This window comes from Macrobrachium nipponense, chromosome 9 (assembly GCF_015104395.2).
Source record: "Macrobrachium nipponense isolate FS-2020 chromosome 9, ASM1510439v2, whole genome shotgun sequence".
Lineage (NCBI taxonomy): Eukaryota > Metazoa > Arthropoda > Malacostraca > Decapoda > Palaemonidae > Macrobrachium > Macrobrachium nipponense.
In genome coordinates, this window is record NC_061110.1 from 95,429,137 (window position 1) to 95,448,082 (window position 18,946).

The window sequence follows — 18,946 nt, forward strand, 5'->3', positions numbered from 1 at the left end:
CACTTTGGATTTGGTTTGATGGATGTTAGGTAGTGGCCTTAGGGGGGGTCGCAGGGGGCGGAGCCCCCCCGCTAGGCCTAGGTAGGGGTACAGGGCCCTAGGGTAAGGTTAGGGTGTTGTATTAGGTTCGGTAGTGCCCCGAAAATCACTGTGGCCTTAAGGGGGGGTCGCAGGCGGGGGCGGAGCCCCCCCCGCTAGGCCTAGGTAGGGGTACAGGGCCCCTAGGTTAGGTTAGGTGGGTTTGTTAGGTTCTGTGGTGCCCTGAAAATTACTGTGGCTTTAAGGGGGGGTCGCTGGGGGCCCTACCCCCCTCCCCCCGGTAGGCCTAGTTTCAGGGGTATGGGGGAGGGGTGCTGGAACATTAATTATTCATTTATTGCAAATATCATTCAATGACAACAACACCCTCCCCCCCCTTCCCCCACCCAAAACCCCGGTTCCCAAAGGGTGTCCCCCATAATTGGTGGGATGAACTAGGGTATACATAGTAAATCTCTAAATCGGTTGGTTTGCAGTCAAAATAAACGTTAAATTCATTGAAACCACACTATTTCTGATGCAACAAATATATTTTTATTGCATTTTTCCAAATTTGGCTGAAACTAAAAATTTACCTGTACTTTTTTTGGGGTTGTACACATTGATCGTACATGGTCCACCCCTTTACCATGCTGTTTTTTACCCTAGGTACTATAACTGATTCACTTAAGGTAGATTCTCGGATGAGCCTTATTCTTACGAGACGTTTGTTAGTTGGCCGCTGATTGGCTGGTACCGGGAGGTAGGCAGCTCCCAGCCAATCAGCGGCCGCCAAACTAACGTCTCGTAGGCATAGGGATCATCCAAGAATCTACCTTAAGTGAACCAGTTATAGATACCTAGGTATTACCTACTAGCCTAGCTATATGTTCATATAGCTTCATGTATTAAGCTAAGTGATCATATTTTATCCAGTATTTTTATTTCTTTTATTATATGCTGAGTTGGGGGCTGGTTCTAGGATGGAGGCAAAACCACCCCGTCCAGATTAAAGCGCCTCAGTGGCAAGGTTGGTATGGTCTTTGCCTGCCACCTCGGTGGCCACAAGTTCGATTCTCGAGCATTCCATTGAGGTTTTAGAGACGAGTATTTCTGGTGATAGAAGTTCACTTTCGATGTGGTTCGGAAGTCATGTAAAGCTGTTGGTCCTGTTGCTGAATAGTAACCACTGGTTCCATGCAATGTACATACGCCATACATAGACAAGCAAACCCCTTCCAGATTAAGACAGCTTCCAAGGTTAAGGGGACCACCACCCCATAGGGGAGGGAGAATTTTTTTTCCTGCTATCCACTTAATTTTTTTACAGTGTATATAAACCATTATGAAAAGGTTCCCCAGTAAGTTTCAGCCTGATCTGATGATTAGTTTTTTTTTTTAATGAATATTTTTCTCCTTTTGGAACCAAAAATTTTTGGCCTTTTTTAAAACCCTAAGGCTCTCTTCATTTTTAACCAATTTTCAAAATAAACTCATTAATTTAAAGCTGAAAGTATACTCTATTGAAAACATTATACAGAATTGCAAAAAAATACCTTTATCTTATTGCATTTTGACCTAATACTTATACCAAATTTTGAAAAAAAATTTTTTTGACAAAAGTTGAACAAAAACACAAGCTCATACTGAATATTCAAAAAAATTAAAAAATGTATATAATGATAATTATGCAGAATTTATCTACAAATCATTTGAGCCCAAAATCTTTGAAATCAGTTAAAAATTGGCAAAGTTATAAGGGTTTGAATGGACCTTTTTAGCCGAAAAACAAAGTTCCGAGAAAAACGCATTTGAAAGTTACCATGTATATTTATTCACCTAAACCCCAATGGCTCCATTCTTTGCACCTTTGTTTCTTCATGTACCATTTTCATTGTCTCTGACAGTAATTTACGTTGTCTCTGATGCTTTCTACAAGACAGATTACAGTTTATAATAAACAATACCACAAAGAATTACGTAAAATTACAAAAAAATCACGAGCACTAAGTTATGTATAACTTTCCTTTCAATTCTTGTGGGCAACTGAATCTGTCTGCGGGATTCTTCAGCTCTTCTAAGCATTGCCATATCCATTGGGAAATGCTATCATACGACAATGTAATATAGCACTGTAAGAAAAAGTTATATTGAATAAATGAGTATGATATTTGACTTTTTTACGTAAATGAACATTTTGGCTCATATATACCTGAAGAAAATTGCAATTTTAGGCCTTTTGTAATACGAATTCAGTTATAATCTTTTGTGTCTGGCAAGCCAGTAATATAGCACTGTAAGAAAAAGTTATATTGAATAAATATTGAATAAATGAGTATGCTATTTTACTTTTTTACGTAAATGAACATTTTGGCTCATATACATATACCTGTAGAAAATTGCGTTTTTAGGCCTTTTGTAATACGAATTCAGCTATAATCTTTTGTGTCTGGCAAGCCAGTACCCTTAGCAACACAAATAGCCAAAAAAACCAAAATGGTTTTCTGACCCCAAACCCTCCCTATCTGGCCCCCAGCCCGGGAGGTGGTCCCCTTAAGCTAGATAAAGGCAAGTTTGGTATACTATTAGCTCTGACCCCTACTCTGCATTAGCTCCTTATTCTTAATATTTTACATAGGAATTAATTTCCCTGTTTTTCAAGTATTGTAGCCTACATTTTTTATTATCGTGGCGTGTTTTTTTATGAGTGATTCCTTGAGTATATATCTCTTCTTGGTAGTAGTTAATATTTTGTCTCCAAACATTGATATTAGTCCATTATGATTTCTGTATCTTCAGCTGCTTGAATGGTTTCGCTATATATCCCAGTAGGTGGTGTTAAAAAGTCTTTTGAGTTTTTTTGCCAATTTTTCTTTTTGTATCTTAAGCTATTTATTTTATGTTCTTTGAGAATATAGATAGTTGATTTGTCCCTTTTATTCCTTGTTTTTTTTAGTAGCTGTTCCTTCTCAATGAAAATTACTAATACATCTGCTTTTCTTTAGGTCCAGTTCACAATTTCATTATTTCTTCAATGTGTTTACTTTCTCAATTGAGTGGGCAAGTTGCACAACACAGTTTTTTTGCTAATTCATTCATTTTTCAAACCTTTTGCTAGTTCCTCCCATATGTATGTTATTATTTTTAAGAGGACATTAGATCCTGTACAAACCTACTTTAAGCTCTTTTTTTTTTTTTTTTTTTTTCCCCAATTTCTCATCTATCTCTCCAAATTTTACCTTTGGTTTATACCCCTCACATGCCTAGTTAACTGTGTACTGTGTTATCGAACTTCAATGACCCTACTAGCTTGCACCAAGAAAGAAAAAGACCTCAGGTTTACTTACTTGAGAAAAATGCAGTTTGTAAAAATTTATTTTTTAAAATTAAGATTTTTTTTTTAGATTATACAAATGTAAATAATGTTCCTTAATTCATGTATTAGATCTTGTTTCTGTCATAACAGGAGATGGAAGAAATATTGTGGTAAGTTAATACACTACATTCTATGTTTGTTAAGTTATGGAATTACCTGTGTTCAATTTTTATGCATATTATGCTTATAAAATTAAGATACCATTTCATGAGCCAGTTAGACTTGCTTAATGATAATAAACACCATATCTGATGTCTTGAAAATATTTGGCTCGGTTTTATATGTCCAAAATGTTATCACATTAAATGCGTACTCCTTTTTTGCATGGATATTAGAGATAAAGGAGACAGTATTTGAGATCAGCAACAGCCAAAACTTTCAACTTACATTTGAAATTTAATCGCCTAAATTAAAATGTTAATGTCAGCATTTACTTTAGTACTGGATTAATGATATGATCCATTCCAATTATACTCAAGGATTTTTCTCCCAAATTTCAGAATCATAATTAATACAGCCTATAAAACTATTCTTACAGATGAAAGCTTTTATATGAATGGCATATATGTAACTACATAAAGGTACAGGCTTCTTTTCATAATTGCATAAGTTTGAACTAGCAAACTCCACTGTTGAATCTGTTATAACATGATACAAAAGATTGCTGGTTGAGTTCTGTTAATAGATATAAAAGAGTCTGAGTTAGTTTTGTTAATATACAGTAGTTGAAACTTTGGGAAGATTGGTTTGACCATTTCCGTATATGTAGCATTGTAATAGTTCACTCATATTTTCATCTCATGTTTAGTAGCTTTCTCCTATTGAAGACTTTCACAAACCTATCTGATTTTTTTAGTTATTCATCTAGGATTTATCTATTGTTATTCACAGAACCTAACGGTCATGAATGATATGGAGTGGCTCTGTACAAGGCTGGTTATTTTTTAGAATGAAAAATATTGTTTTATAAATCTTCATGTACTACTCTGTATAATTCTTTCTTTTAATAAATTTAAATATTTTTCAGGGAACTCTTAAGGGCTTTGATCAGACAGTAAACCTTATTATGGATGAATGTCATGAAAGAGTGTATAGTTCTCATCGAGGGGTGGAGCAAGTTATTTTAGGTCTCTATATTGTCAGAGGTGATAATGTGTAAGTATTTTCAATGAATTATGTTATTGTTATAATACAATTAAGTTTGTTCATACTTACCTGGCAGATATATATATAGCTGTATTTTCTGAAGTCCGACAGAATTTAAAAATTCGCGGCACACGCAGTGGGCGGCCAGGTGGTAGTACCCATTCCCGCCGCTGGGAGGCGGGGAATATCAGGAACTAGTTCCCATTTTTCTTCATTCATATTTTTAATCAGTGCCACTGTCTCCTGAGGGGAGGTGGGTGGGCACTTTAATTATATATATCTGCCAGGTAAGTATGAACAAACTTAATTGTATTATAACAATAACATTTTGTTCATGAAACTTACCTGACAGATATATATATAGCTGAATCCCACCTTCGGATGGTGGGAAGAGACAGAATAGGATTTTTGGGAAACTAAATTAAGTAGATGATATACATCTTGGTTCCTGACCTGTTAGCATAGCCGACTTCGTGATTACTGTCACCAAAGTCTGCTTCTGCGTTACTAGAGTTGCCAGCGAGGTAGAGACCTGTAATGCTGGTGCGCTCTAGATGATCTGTCAACGGGGGCGTGACCACAATGTGACTAGACCATATGACCATACTTCTGAGGGCACCGAAGCTAAAACCACCACCTGACCTAACCTATCAAAGTTAGTTCCATAACTTCTAGGCTAAAGAAAAGGAACGCGCCTCAAGCGACCAACCCTTCAAAGTTAAAAGCACACCTATCCCTTTTCTATAGGATAGGATTCGTGTTGCTTCTTGCACCCAATAATATATCTACGGATATGTATGGTCCTAGCGACTTACGGATCTGAAGTCGTCTTCACATCCCTCGGGAGGGTGAAGCGAACACAGAGTTGCTTCGCTAAAGCGTGGCATCAGGATGTTACTGAGTGTCATGCTCTGTTGAAATGCTTCCGAGGCCGCGCCCACCCTAACCCCTCTTGAGCATTCATATTAAGAAAAAATCTCAAATCTTTATGCAAACATAATGAATGAGACCTCTTAAAAGAACTCCTTGGCTATAATGCCAGGGTGTTCTTGGACATGAACCAGTCTGGTCTTTTTACGGAACACCGCAGATTGTCGGGAGTGTGAAGCGAACCCACCCAAGTTGCTTCGCAAAAGCGTGGCACTCAGGATGTTACTGATGTCATGCTCTGTTGAAATGCTTCCGAGGCCGCGCCCTCACCTCTTGAGCATTGATATTAAGAAAAAATCTCAAATCTTTATGCAAACATAATGAATGAGACCTCTTAAAAGAACTCCTTGGCTATCATGCCAGGGTGTTCTTGGACATGAACTAGTCTGGTCTTTTTACGGAACACCGCAGATTGTCTGTTGACCTTGACTTTCTATAGTTTTATCAAGATAAAACTTGAGAGACCCTACAGGGCACAGGACTCTCTAATGCCCTTGCCAATAATTTGTGCCATACCCTTGGTCTCCAAGCCTTCGGGTCAATGGTTAGACAGGTTTTCGTTCTTATCAAGAACGGAAGGCTTAGCGGACAGACCGCATTATGTCCTTTAAAGCCAAAACCTCTGATGATGGCTAAAACCTCACTAACCCTCCTTGCCGTGGCTAGAGCGGTTAGAATATTAGCCTTTCTGGTCACGTGTATTAAGTTCGCAGAAAGGATAGGTTCGAAATGCTTTTGGCATCAGAAACTCAGACTACGTCTAAGTTCCATGCCGGAACCTTTGATCCAGAGAATTTCAAGATCTCCACAGACCTCAAAGATCATGAAGCTTTGTTGTTTTGACAGAACCGAATCTCTGAGCCTAGAGGCTGTCAACAACATATTTGCATATTCTACAAAACAGTTAGGACTTCTATCTTATCTCATACTTCATACGGAAAGATAGAACCATAACGAAATTCACGAGAGGTCGAGGTGGAGGAACAGTCATTTCCCTTCACTATCTCCAGAAACGGCCCTCCGATTGAAAACTGACAAATAGGCAGCACTGCTTTGCCTTGGCCAAGAGACTGCCATTAATCTTGAAGCTCTTATCGCTTCTCGATAGTCTGAACGCCTTCAGAGTCAGAGCGGAGAGATATTAGATACTTCACTAAGTGACGATGTTAGATTACACAGATTCTCTCGGGAAGGGTCTTTGGACAATTCTCTGAATTACCTGACCTCTGTGAATCCAACCTCTTAGAGGCCAACATGTGGCGACTAAAGCTAATCCTCTAGGATCATGAATAAGGGAACAACTTAAGAGGAAGCTCCTTCGTCTTCAATATTACGAAAAAACTTAACGAAAGGACGCCCTCAGTCTCTCCTCACTTTCGACATACTTCTAAGTGAGGATTATTCAGACGTCAGTAGTTGTTGCCTTCGATCGAGAAGACCCGCACGGACGTGCACTAGTTTAACGAACCTCTTGAGGATCGTTACGTTTCCGTGCCAAGCCCATAACCATTCTCTCTTCTCGAGCTATGAGAGAGCTGAGAAATTATCCGAGATGATTTGGGGCCACTCGATCCAAACTCACCCTTCGAGGAACTGGAGAGCCGACCAATTTGGCTTCCAATTCTTTCAGACAATGTGCCAGAACATCTGTTCTCTGTTCGGATGTCTGGCACCTCTCGCTATCACCCGAGGTGATCCTCAAGCCGTGAGAGAAAATTAGAATTCAAGATCTTTTGATGTTATTCCAATTTCTTCGTGAGGAAAATTTGTAGAGGTCTGAATTGCTGTTTATTCAGGGAAAACAAGCTTCTCCAGCGAGGAAATGGTCCCCAGCAAACTCATCCATTCCCTCACTCAGCTGCTCCTTCCCTAAATAAGGGCTGCGCTTTTGCATAAGCATGAGAGCATTATTATAGTGCTATGCCGCGGTAGATTCGTACAGAATGTTACCGTGCGGTAAACCCGCACCTAACAAGTATAAGAGATATCTTGTTGAAATTTTCTAAGTAAACGGCAGGTATGATCATTCAAGATTACTAGAAATTTCCTCAACCCGAGGCTAAAATCCATGATTGTAGGGCAGAGAGACGGTTTATTTCAGCCATTCCCGCAGGAGAGAGACGTAACCAACCGCGCATGACACCGAGCTAGCCGGTACTGAGTAGATCACAGTAACAGCAGCTTGATCATTGTATCGCCACTATGTGCCTGAGTTGCCAGCTACTCCTTTACGAAGGGATAGGTATGAATTATCGAGCCAAAGGAGGAAAATCTCAAGCAGGCATATTTTAAACGAAACAAAATTCGCTAAATACAGAAGCTGAGTTGATGTTGCAGTTCAATTAGAATACTTCTCGTCTAAAAGTCGCAATCCGTAGAATAACTAGGATATGCGCCGCCCACCCCTCGGACAATTCAACTGCTTAGTAGAATCATGTTCGCGATGGTTAATATACGTAGTATATTTATTTTTGAGTATTCCTGGAACAAACGATCTCCATCCTAAATTCTTTCCTTCAAGAAAATAAAATAAGGATTGGAGATCGACCACCTTCGATTCTCTATCAAAAAAAGAGTGAAGGAGAAGTCTTCCTCGAAGGAAAAGCTTCAATGGTGAACAGAATACTATCTGCCTGAGTTGCCAGCTACTCCTTTACGAAGGAAATAGGTATGATTATCGAGCAAAGGAAACTCTCAAGCAGGCCTATTTAAACGAAACAGAATTCGCTAAATACAGAAGCTGAGTTGGTGTTGTCGTAACAATACCTGAAGAGTTGTTCTTACTCCGAAAACTCTTGGAAGGTTGAAGGGAGTGTCAAATAAATACATATTTGAACAACAGTTCTTTCGGCTTCTATCCGCAGAGGTAAATACATATGCGTATATGACTCGACCAATGCGTTAGCAAAATGACGCAAAGATAAACTACGTAAGTATTTTGTAGTAATTTGAACAGTTGAATTCTCTACTACATCTTTCCTGACGAGGAAGAGAGAAAGAAAGGAAAACGACTGTCCACGTTCAATGAACGAGACTTTTAAAAGAACTCCTTGACTCTTTGCCAAGACTCTTTTCCAAGAAAAGGGAGTAACATTCGAATAGAGATCATCAAGAGAGAACCGTGGATCGAAAAAGACCGTTCAATGTTCTTATGATATTGGACAAAAGACTTCCTGGATAGTCTACAAGTCTTTTCTCAATTAACCCCGGATGAGCCTCTGAAAATGAATGAGAGCTCTTCCGAAATTTGTTAATGAGTTTGTATCCGATTAAACGATAAAAACGTTAAAATCTATGTCAATGAGAACTACCCCTTTATGAGGGGTCCCCCACTTAAATGACAATGGGAAAACGTCCTGACTTGACAAAACTATTAGCACTTTGCTAATAGGGGGAAAAAAAGGGGAAAACCCTTTAACATGACCGACAAAGTCACCCAGGAATCCGAGTATATAATCTTCCCGATTCTCAAAGAAATCGATGAAGAGGAAAGAGGGATCGAAGAAAAAATTCGGGTATGTCTCTCCGCTAACTCCGAATCCTTTTAAAAATTTCTGTAAAGAAATGTCCTCAACAGCAAATAAGACGCCTTCAACAAGTCTTTTCTCTCGCAAAGCGTCCTGCCGAGCTTCACCGAAGCGTCCCTGGCGAATGTCCACAAAAGCGTCCTGCTGAGCGTCCTGCTGAGCGTCCTGCTGAGCGTCCTCAAAAGCGTCCTGCTGAGCGTCCTGCCGAGCGTCCTCAAAAGCGTCCTGCTTAGCGTCCTGGAAAGCGTCCTGCTGAGCGTCCTCAAAAAACGTCCTGCTTAGCTACGAGCGTGTCTGAGCAGAGAACACCAAGTCTTCTAACGAACGTTTCAGAGAGGAACTCGTTGAGCGCCTTGATGCATGCAAGGCCCGCCAAGAGGCGTCCTGGCGAGCGACCTTGCCAACATCTCAATGTTATGACGAACCGCGTTTTGCGTATGACATTGAATATTTTTAAGGGACGTCCTCATGCGAGTCTCCATGGAGAGCCGCACGCTGCTCCTGAAGAGTGTGAACACTAAAGGAAGACGTATGGCTTTTCGTCTTCCGCAAGGTGCTTGCCGAGCGTCCTGGAGAATGTCTCTACTTATAGGACGTCGAGCACCTCCAAAAGCTTCCTCACGTCTAAATTGCCCTTCTTATGCCGACCAGAGACATAAGTGGTTTGACTGTGCCAAAGCAGCTTGATGGCCGTCAAACTTATCAGCTTGCTTTATCGAAGTAAAGCGAACGTTACATAACGTATACGGAGCGCAATGAGGAGAGGAGACGAATACTGAGTTGCTCCTCCAAAAGGTGGAATCAAGAATGTCCTTGATTACCAAATTCTTTTGGAATGCTAGCGAGGTTGAAACAGCTCTAACTTCATGAGCGTTCACTCGCAGGAGGCTCAAATCACTCTTCTGGCAAGATGAAATGAACCTCCTTAATAATATAAGTGATATACATGAGCGTTTCATATACATGAGCGATCACTCGCAGGAGGTTCAAATCACTCTTCTGGCAAGATTGAATGAGCCTCCTTAATAATGTATACATGATGTATACATGAGCGGTCACTCGCAGGAGTCTCAAATCACTCTTCTGGCAAGATGAATGAGCCTCCTTAATAATGTATAAATGATATATACAGGAGCGTTATCTCGCAGGAGGCTCAAATCACTCTTCTGGAAGATGAATGAGCCTCCTTAAATGTCCCCTTAGAAAAAGAGCCAGTGCATTCTTCTAAAAGGGAAAATGTGGTCTCTTTACTCTTTCATCCTCTCGTGACGAGAGAGAGGACGTGAAGCGTCCTCTTCTCTAAAAGCTTCTTTAGGGGGCGCGAGTCCTTCCGAGAACTCCAAACCCCTGTGTGGGGAGGACGCACCTCGGAGGAACGAGGAAGCAATCCTTCAAGATTCGTGCATGTGCACGATCTTTAGCAGCCTGGGAAGAGTCAACAGGTTCTGCCGAAGGGACGCCAGATCGGTGGGAGCCCCCGTAACCCTCTTGCGGCTTTCGACATGCCCTCTCCCTGAGTCCTGGGAGTCCGACAGAGGTCCAGGCCTAGAGGCATTATGGGGCCGATCTGACGCCCCCTCCACAACACAAGGGGCACTACACTTCACAACACTGATTGGAGAGCGAGCACTTTAGTCTAAGATTTACTTGATGTAATCCTTTAGCAGACACTTATTCTAGGCTCGTAAGCCATACCACAGGGTTAGGCAAAATAAAATCTACAGGAGGTTAGAAGGTTCATTATTTCTAACTTCTGTTTACTGTGGAGGAAAACTCCTGATTCTAACACGCTCTAAAATGCGTAAATGAATCCTCCTTCTTCCGTAATCAGTCACACATTACACTAATTACCTTATGCAAAGAAAACATGTAAACGTCATATATACTAAGCGAGTGTCTACCGAAAGTTACGGTAGCCTCACCTTACCATGCAGACAACAAAGTCTGAAACTAGGCTAACTAGCTTCAGACATCAAATGCAATGAAAAAATTTACGATAGCGTATGCCTAGCCACAAATCCAAGTTAATAATCGAAAGAATAATTAGGATACTTAAGTGGCTAATGAAGTTTCAAAATCCTAGGCGGAGGTCTGTAAACAGTTGTTTTGTACATGGAACTTACCCAGCAGATATATACTTAGCTATAGACTCCGTCGTCCCCGACAGAAATTCGAATTTCGCGGCACACGCTGCAGGTAGGTCAGGTGATCTACCGCCCCTGCCGCTGGGTGGCAGGAATAGAACGATTACCGTTCTAGAACCAGATTTTCTCTGTCGCGGTAGTGTCAACATACGTTGTTGCTACCTCCTGACTTGATTTTCGTTTTTCATCGCCATCGACCTTCTGGGCTGTCTTCTGCAGGAAGTACTGGTCTTTGGTTTGGCATACGCTTTTATTAACTTTTTAATGAATTTGGCTTCGAAATTTCGAAGAATATATTACGTGAAACTACCGAATTTTTTCGGTAGACACTTATATTTTGCAATAAGGGAAATATTAGATTTTTTTTTTTTCACTAATACGTGTATAAGTGTTAGAACTTGATGAAGGAAATATAAGATCTAACTTCTACTTTAGGAAGTCAGAAAGCATATAACTAGATACGCTTCCTTTAGAAGCTTTAAGAGCTCTCGTACTAACGAGCAGTTAGAGTATTGACAATTCTAGTAGTTGTTGCATCCTCATCACCTTCTTACTCCACAGAATCTACAAATTCATATGTGCAAATTTGAAGATAAATGGATGGAGCTCAAAAGGCGAGCTCTAAAAAGGTAATGAAGTGAATATAGTGTTCCCAGTGCAGTGGAGGGTGCGTCTGATCGGCTCCGTAGCGCTTCCAGGACCTAGGACCTCTTCCAAACTCCCAGACCCAGTGGAGGAGGAAGTCGACAGCCGCAGGAAGGAAGGTTAGGGAGAACCTCACCCCCACCGGTCAGGCGTCCCCTCGGCAGGTTCTGTAGAAACGTCCCAGACTGCCAAGGATAGCCATTGATAAGGCATCCTTAAAAAAGTGCGTCTCTTCATCTTACATCCGAAAAGACGAAGAATGTATGTTTGGAGTGATCTAGCGCGTTCTCTGAAAAACTAAGAGAACACTGAGCAAGAGCCAGCCGCTGCCAGGAAGCCGCGTTCCAGCAAGCTAGCGTGAGGTACGTTCCTATAGCCAGCAGCGAGGCGCGTTCCAGCTAACAGACTAGCGCGAGCCGCGTTTCCTACAACCAAACGCGAGCCGCGTTCTAGAAATTTTTCTTGGCGCAAGGCGCCTTCAAAGAGACGAAGCGCCAGCCTGGCGCAAATTGCGCCAGAAAAACAAACGGCTAGAGCAAGGAGCCTTACAGTAGAGTGGCAATCAGAACGATCCTTCCATTGAACGTTTCCCGGGCAAGAGGCTCTTTCTAAAGGGGTCTAGTAGGCGCTCGGAACTGTCAGGGCGCACGGGACCTTCCACGCAAGCGGAACGTTCCAGGAGCGAGTCTCCTTTCTAGCGTGCGGAACATTCCAGGCGCGCGGAACATTCCAGGCGCTAGGTGCAAGGATCCAGGCGCCAGAATATCCTTTCTCTATCTGCCTCGGCAGGAAGAAGGTAGTAGAGTATCTGCTGTATGAGAATACGATACGGCAAATCATAAGCACATACCGTATTACTTCTTGCTGAGCAACTCAATTACCAGTATCCTTCCAGGAAATTTCCTAGGAACGACTACGCTTAAAGGGATTGTTAAGACACCTACTTAGCTTCTAGATTTATCGAAGTCTTGTTTCGCTTAGATATGCATTATAAGAACTTCCTGAAGTTCGATAATAATGTTATAAGATGCCTTTATTAAATGGAGTAGCTGGCAACTCTGGAAGAGTAAGGCCAGTCGGCTAACGAGACTGCTATCGCTTAGACACCAACGCAGTATCATGTTTAGGTGTCGGTCATGAGTGGGCGGTACATGTCTCTCTCCTGCGGGATGGAATGAATAAAAACCGTGTCTCTCCCCTACAATCGTGGTTTTAGCCTCGGATTGAGGGATAGTTAAGCAAACATAAATAAAATATTGTCTGCCTTTTGCTAAGAAGCTTTCAATAAGAAAGATATTACATTTCAATGCTGTTTACCGTAGTAACATTTTCAAGGATTCTAACGCAGCGAAACTCTATATTGTATAATGCTCTCATGCTTTACGAAAGCATGGCTTATTAGAGTACATGCTTAGTGAAGATGAATGTAGTAGAGAATTCACTTTAAGACTACGGTATGGTCAAGTCTTATGCACATACCGAGGTTAACTACAGAATTCCCCCCCCCCTAGTATCCCTTACAAAAGTTTCCTAGATTAATGCTGTTTACCACAATGTGACAGTATTATAAAGGATTCTAATACGGCAGCGCGCGATATATAATTCTCTCATCCTTTCGAGAAACGCACACAACCTTTTTAAATTCGGATATTGCTCAAGAGAAGTTGGGTGAGTCGGATGGGAAACTTTCTCTTAGTGGCAGAAGTTGTTTCCCTGAATGGACTATACTACGTATATAAAAAGTTTTTTTCCCACTAAGAACGGAATTAACATGTGAAGGATGTCGGGTACCATAAAGGCATAGATGTTATGGCACATAACCTAAAAAGACTAGAAGGAAGCGCCAGCCTGGCGCAAATTATGCCAGAAGCACCATCCAAGATATTTTCTCGTTTTAGCGAGTTATTAACCTAAGAGTCCAGTAGCCTCTCGGACAGCAGGCTCGGTAACGGCAAGATTAGTTTCTGATTTCGTTACCCATTTAATCGAAAAGGGGTCGCTTACAAGGAATGATGAAATGATTTATTTTAATCACTTAGGCCAATTCCACGACTCTCTCATATCGCAAAGAGCATCGAGAAATCTCTCTTTTTTTTCGCGCCCCGGTTCGCGTTAACAAAAGAGAACCTATTTGGGAACAGACACGGAACGTAACGATCCTTAAGAGGTCGATGCAAGATTTTGCATGTCCGTGAGAACCTTCTCGATCGAAGATAATAACTGTTAACGTATGTCTAACATTTATTGAAAAGAGTTGTGAGAAACCTGCGGAAAGTCTTCTCATAGATCTCTTTGTAAGGTAGAAGACGAACAGGCTTCCTTTAGACTGCTTCTTTTTCCTCGAACCAAGAGAGGTAGCAATATAAGACATCTTTAAATTTAAAGAAGGGGAATAAACTTTAGCCTTTTTTCCCCTAGTTATAAATTCTTAACAGATATTAAGATAATTGGGCGTCAAAGGAAGAGAGGATGTATGCCTCATTTTGGCCTTAGAGAGGTTGGATTCACAGAAGTCACGTTCTTCTCACAGCATGTTTCGTAAGGCTTTTCCAAGTAGTATCTGGATATTCTATCAGAATCTATTATAAATAGACCTATAAAACCTCTCCACTCTGAGTCTGTCCGCGTGCAGACTGACTAGAAGTGGACATGAATGAGAGGTTTTTTCAAGGTAAATGACAATAGTCATGGCTAAGACATAGAATTGCTGCAGATCGTGTTAGGGAATGAGGAAACTGTCCTCTTCCGATACCTCTGTGAACCACATAGCGAGGTTTTTTCTTCACTTTCAGAGGGAAGAATCACCTATGTATATATCTGCTATCAAAGAACGCAGTTAAAGGCCATACTCTGTCTCTACAAGGGAATTAGAGATAACAGAGGATTAAGATCTTCGGGATCTTATACGATACCCCCAATACGACAAGAGTAGGATATCATGTACTTCGAATGGGATTTTTTTTTTTTTTTTTTTTTTTTTTTTTTTTTGTGGCCACAGATTCCGTGTTCCGACAAAATGGAACTGCTCCTCATCTGACTTCTTTGAGGAAGTTTATGAAGGAATTCTTTGTTTCTCTTAGCCCTAAACGACAAGAAGACCAGTGAATTTTTGTGCATTGGAATCTCGCATCAGATTCAATGGAGACTCGGCAATGGGTTCTTGCCAGCATAGTATGTCTGGCAAAAGAAATAAATCCCTCTATTCCTGACGCAACGCTTTCAGAGAGAAGTTTAGTTGCCCAGGCAGGGTACTTACATTTTCATCTACAGAAGAAGAGATGGTTTAACGTTTGACCTACAGAGTCTTCGGGGTGCGATGAGGCTCAAATGCTTCCCAGAAGGTATTCAGAAGGATACAATAAGAGCTAGAAATCAGGGTTCCGCCCAATTTCAGCTCAGAGTCTCCTTCGACTTCCAGACTCCTTCCCTTCCTTCGGGCAAGGATAGGAAGATTCTGCAACGAGGAACCTCATCACATGTAAGAAGAGATCTCGTTAGCAAAAGAAGTGTTCACGAAGGCATCCTCCTCCCGGAGGAAGACTCTTCTCTCTCGTGTTGTTAGATATCCTGTCGTCTACTGGGTGTAGCTGACTAAAATCACCTCCCCTTGCCAGGGGCCAAAAGCTCAAAGGGGAAGAATTTCTTCCACCCTTCTCCAGTCTCCTGATAAACTATGTGGTTGTTCAGGACTCTCGGACAATGTAGCGCCAGCCAAGCGCCAAAGCCAATACAGGCGAAAAACGCCAGAGGCGGACAGTTCCAAGGAAACTCTGTCATGGTCGGATACTGAGAAGGAGCGGGCCTCCAACCTGGCGCAAATCGCCCAGAGGCGAACAAATCGGACAGATATAAGAGTGTCCGATGTGGACATCGTCAGACAGCCTAGAGACTCTTCCAAGCTCGAAGCTCCAGCAAGTGTGGAGGAGCCAAGCCAGGCGCGAGGCGCCAGCCAGGCTCTTAGGAAGCCAGCCAGGCTCTAAGGAGCCAGCCAGGGCTCTAGGAGGCCCAGCCAGGCTCTAGGAGCCAACCAGGCTCTAAGGAGCCAACCAGGCTCTTAGGGGGGGGGGGAGCCAAGCCAGGCTCTAGGAGCAGCCAGGCTCTCAGGAGCCCAGCCAGGGCTCTAGGAGCCAGCCAGGCTCTAGGAGCCAGCCAGGAGGCTCTAGGAGCCAGGCAGGCTCTAGGAGCCAGGCAAGGCTCTAAGAGCCAGCCCAGGGCTCTAGGAGCCAGCCAAGGCTATAGCGAGCCAGCCAGGCTCTAGAAGCCAAGCCCAGGAGGCGCCATCCAGTGCCAGGCTCCTTCAAGGCTAGGCTCCAGTCAGGATGAGGATCCATCCAGACGCAAGGCTCCTTCCAGTAAAGAGAAACCTAAAGCTCTGTCATGTAAGAGGGCTAGTCCCCATTGATATGATACAGGTAAGGCTCTGCCATGTAAGTGGGTCAGCCCCCATTGGCACGATCCGAGAAGGCTCTGTCGTGTAAGCGGGCTAGCCCCCATTGACATGATCCAGAAGGGTTTGTCAGTCATAGGTCCCTACCTCGCTGAAACTCTTGAGGCATGCAGACTCATAGACAGTAATCATGAAGTCTTCTGCCAGGCTCCAGGTGCCTTCCAGGCGCAAGGCACCAGCCAGACGCAAGGCTCCAGCCAGGCGCGAGGCGCTAGCCAGGAAGGAGGAGCCAATCAGGCACCAGCCAGGCGCGAGCGCCAGCCAGGCGCAAGGCGCCAGCCAGGCGCAAGGCGCCATCTAGGCGCGAGGCTCCAGCCAGGCTCTAGGCGCCATTCAGGCGCAAGGCTCCAGCCAGGCGCGAGGCGCTAGACAGGCGCTAGGCGCCTGCCAAGCGCTAGCCAGGCTCCAGGCTTCACCCAGAAGAGATCTATATCAAAGAACGCCCTGCCTTCTTTGAGACATTGTGATCTCCTAAGCACTTGATAAGTGCATTGATGATTCCTTCAAACAGCTGAGAATTAAAAGCGCATGAAGTGCGAGCTTTTCCGAATTCGTTCTTTTCTTTCCCTAACAATATGTCATAAGGACATATTAGCTGTCACATACGGGAGATGCAACTCTGTGTTGACTTCCCATTATCCGAAGGATGTCAAGATAACCTTCGAGGGATCCTTCTCTCTTGGTTGATACGTGTCTGCGGATACATTGCTGGGATAGGGAGCAGATTACTGATCTTCAACTAGTTGAGTTAAATTTTATTTAACGTCGTGTTTTTTCTTTGGGTTGTTTGAAAGGAGTTTGTAGATAACTCTTTTCAACTTAAGCACTAACCCTCGTGTTAGGGAATCAGGTGATCGGGATCGGTGTTGTGCTCCTTAATTATGCCACTAGGCAATAGGGCATATTGTCATGTAAGAGGCTCTGTCGAGTAAATGGATAAGACCCCATCGACAGACCCACAAGAACTCTTAGCCATAGGTCACATCCTCGCTGAGGCTCTTGAGGCGAAGCAGATTCCTAGGCATTAGCCATGGAGGCTTCCGCCTGATCAAGTAGGAACCAAGGTTTTATTTATTTATTACCTACAACGTATGTTGTTTACCTGTCTATTCAGTAAATAGTTGTCTCTTTCCACCACCAAGTGTGTCAATCAGCTAAGTATATATCTGCTGGGTAAGTTCCATGTACAAAAATGATATTGTTAAGATACAATAAAGTTTTGTACATACTTACCTGGCAGATATATACGATTGATGGCCCACCCAACCTCCCCTCAGGAGACAGGTGGAAGAGAAAATCTGGTTCTAGAACGGTAATCGTTCCTATTCCTGCCACCCAGCGGCAGGGGCGGTAGATCACCTGACCTACCTGCAGCGTGTGCCGCGAAATTCGAATTTCTGTCGGGGACGACGACGGAGTCTATAGCTAAGTATATATCTGCTAGGTAAGTATGTACAAAACTTTATTGTATCTTAACAATATCATTTTACCGACCGGCGACAGAAAAAAATATGAATAGAAAATGGGAATAGTTCCTGATATCCGCCTCCAGCGGCGGGAATGGGTACTACCACCTGGCCGCCCACTGCGTGTGCCGCGAATTTTTAAATTCTGTCGGACTTCAGAAAATACAGCTATATATATATCTGTCAGGTAAGTTTCATGAACAAAATTTTAAATATGTACTGTATTTAACATTTATAGCAGTTGCAGACTTCCTACTTTGAAATTATTCTTGACACCCAGTTGGGATTGTTTTTGGTGTAAGTTAGTTTAGTGATCATAAAAGGAATATGAAAACAAGTTTTAAGTACTGACTGGAAACCCATGAGCTGGTAGTTAGATGGTATGACTTCCTGCTAGGTGGGGGTCCCAATTCTCATTTGCCATTCCTGGCATTGTTTATATCTGTAGTAGATTTACATTTCAAGTGCTTCTCTTCTATTTTATTATTTTTATTCAAATTTCAGCACCCCTGCCTCCTCAGAATTGCTATGTAAAAATTATTTTTATTTTGTCTCAATTATTAATTTATTATAAAATAGTGTAAATTGCTCTAAACTTTATAGATATTTCAGCAAGTGGGTACTTTGTTCATGTCGTAGTGCTATTCTTCACTAAAACGAAAAACTGTACATATTTTCAAATAGGTTTTATACATAATGTACAGTGAAACTTGTTGTGTTAGGTTCTTTATGTACACTTTGCATTTGGGCTCTGAATGTACTTTAAGGTCCTTGATGCAATTTATGTCAGTATGTAAAAATTATAGGTACAGAGGATATTTAAAGAAATATTTAAAGAAAAGCTGTTAGTTTTGATGGCAAAAAGTTATTTTTTTTAATGGAGCTCAAAAGCAAATCAGTGAAGTTGGACCAGGATATATAAAATTATAGTCAAAGAAGAGTTAGGGATTAGAATACAGTATAGCATGACCATTTGTGGGATCAGTTGACTGCTTGTGGATTGGTTCATGAACATTTAGGTGACTATCCCCTGGTTTATGATTTTTCTTGTAATCAGTAACCAACTTGGTTTTCTGGGGATAGGAGGACCAACCAGGCATTTTTCTGGAATTGGCATTATACGTACATGGATGTGTTGATGTAATTTGTCACAGGCTTATTTGACCTCCAGCACATGGTACTGTCAGCCATAGTCTGTGACTTTTTACAGTCCAGTATTATTGTACTGGGCAGGAGCAGTATGTATG

At 42.2% G+C, this 18,946-nt stretch overlaps 1 protein-coding gene across 1 annotated transcript in view; it reads left to right on the plus strand.

Moving 5' to 3' along the window:
- The window catches only part of LOC135218491 (U6 snRNA-associated Sm-like protein LSm8), a 67,872-nt gene that overhangs the window by 2,062 nt on the left and 46,864 nt on the right, over window positions 1-18,946 (plus strand). The window contains exons 2-3 of the mRNA XM_064254838.1: window positions 3,464-3,504; window positions 4,422-4,549. Of these exons, the coding sequence (XP_064110908.1) occupies window positions 3,464-3,504; window positions 4,422-4,549 (169 nt within the window). The remainder of the gene's footprint in view (window positions 1-3,463; window positions 3,505-4,421; window positions 4,550-18,946) is intronic.